Below are 1939 nucleotides of genomic sequence, written 5' to 3'. Positions count from 1 at the left end.
AAAAATGTTTAAAGAGAGGGTTCAAGTTTTTCTTGTATGTCTATTTAAATATCATAGGGAGGGGTCCCAACAGACCCAACCAAAAGAAAAACTCAAGTTACATTGTGGTCAAAGAGATTTAATTGGAAGTCGGCTCTAAATTATTTCTAAAGAGACCAATAAGCTCATTCTTACCATTCATCTTGTCTTGCCTTACTCTCCCTTATTTTGTTTTTTCTTTTCTCTTACTTTTCTTTCTCTCTCCATTCAATGCTATGCTTTCCTTCCTTTTTTTCTATTTGTTTCCCCATCCTATCAAAATATGCTTTTCTCTTCTTTCTGTCCCTGTATTATCTTGAGAGAGCATAAACCATTTAAACCACTCAGGATGAATGTTTTCCCACTTTGGTTCACACAGCCCTGATTCTTCTCCTTGAACACCAATGGAAAATGTAGACATTCAGAGGACTGGTCCTGTGATAAGTCTTGGAAGCCCCAGGGGTGTAAGTGTGTGTGTGTGTGTGTGTGTGTGTGCGCGCGCGCGCGCGCGCGCTCAGCCGTGTCTGAGTCTTTGTGACTCCATGGACTGTAATCCGCCAGGCTCCTTTGTCCATGGAATTTTCCAGGCGAGAATACTGGAGTGGGTTGTCATTTCCTCCTCCGCAGGATCTTCCTGACACAAGATGGAACCTGAGTCTCCTGCATAGGCAGGCGGATTCTTTACCGCTGAGTCACTTGTAAAGCGGCTCAGCTACTAGACTGAAAAGTATCCTGATTCTAACTGGGCTCTAGGGGGCGCTGCACTGTGCCGTTTGTCTAGAGTGCAGGACGTGCCACAGTCCTGCTTCTCACGGAGGACTGAGGGAAGAGCTTGCTCTACTGAGAGAAGATACAGGTGCCAGGAAGCACCAGGGGGCATTTGTAAAACGCTGTGCTCGTGGAGAACATAGTCTCTGGGGTGGTGACATATCTCCAGCAAAGGTGAGCTGCATAAGAGCCCCGATCCAGTCCAGCTTGAGCGATGGCCTCTGCACACATCTGGACACTTGGGATTCTGTTTACACTCAGTGAGTGATATTCCCTTCCAGTTTTCCACTTGTATTACCTGCTTACGTTCTTTTTCAGAAGCTTCAGTGATGTGCGTTACTTTACAGGTGGGCTGAGAGCTCAGTCGGTGACTCAGCCAGAAGCTGAGGTCCGTGTCGCGGAAGGGGATACAGTGACTGTGAAGTGCACCTATTCAGTTTTGGGGAGCCCTTATCTTTTTTGGTATGTCCAGCTTCGCAATCAAGGTCTGCAGTTCCTTCTGAAATACATCGGAGGGGACAGCTTGGTTAAAGGCAACTATGGCTTTGAGGCTGAATTTAACAAGAACCAAACCTCTTTCCACCTGAAGAAACCATCTGTTCTAGGGAGTGACTCTGCCTTGTACTTCTGTGCTGTGAGCGACACAGTGGTGGGGGCCGCAGGGAGAGCTGAATATAAACCCCTGAGCACAGAAAACCATGCTCCTGAAGCCTTACTATCCCTCCACAAGGTGGCGGTGTGGCTCTAGGATTTGTCCTTCATTATACGTTTTTGTTGTTGTTGTTGTTTTGTTTTTGGTAAAGCCACACAATTTGTTCATTGGACAAGTATATGTTGAAATAAATCCTGTGTGCCAGCTACTCTGCTGAGCACTGATCATAAAGAGGTGAAAGAAACCATCTTTGATCTGCAGATGCCAGGTGTGATCTCAAACATTTGTGAACCCCTTTAATTCTCACAACTCTTCTCATGAGCTTCACTTTGCCCATGAAGGCATTCAAGCTCAGAGAATTTATGTATCTTACTGAAGTCACAGAACTGCTCAACAGTAAATTGAAACCCAGGCAGCCTGCCTCTCAGGCATGTAGTCTAACCACTCCACTTCCCCTCAGCCTATAGGCTGCTCCAGGCATGAGACAGATTTCAACAGTGG

At 46.2% G+C, this 1939-nt stretch overlaps 1 gene segment (V, D, J or C); it reads left to right on the top strand.

Moving 5' to 3' along the window:
• The first annotated feature begins 831 nt into the window (after window positions 1-831).
• On the top strand, window positions 832-1563 carry LOC133255343 (T cell receptor alpha variable 3-like). The segment is given in 2 exon segments: window positions 832-1046; window positions 1134-1563. Coding segments are annotated over 2 exon segments (447 nt in total).
• The last annotated feature ends 376 nt before the right edge of the window (window positions 1564-1939 follow it).

The sequence above is a fragment of the Bos javanicus genome, chromosome 10, assembly GCF_032452875.1.
Source record: "Bos javanicus breed banteng chromosome 10, ARS-OSU_banteng_1.0, whole genome shotgun sequence".
Taxonomy (NCBI): Eukaryota; Metazoa; Chordata; class Mammalia; order Artiodactyla; family Bovidae; genus Bos; species Bos javanicus.
The sequence above is the reverse complement of the archived record's forward strand: the minus strand, read 5'-3'. Positions and strand labels throughout refer to the sequence as shown.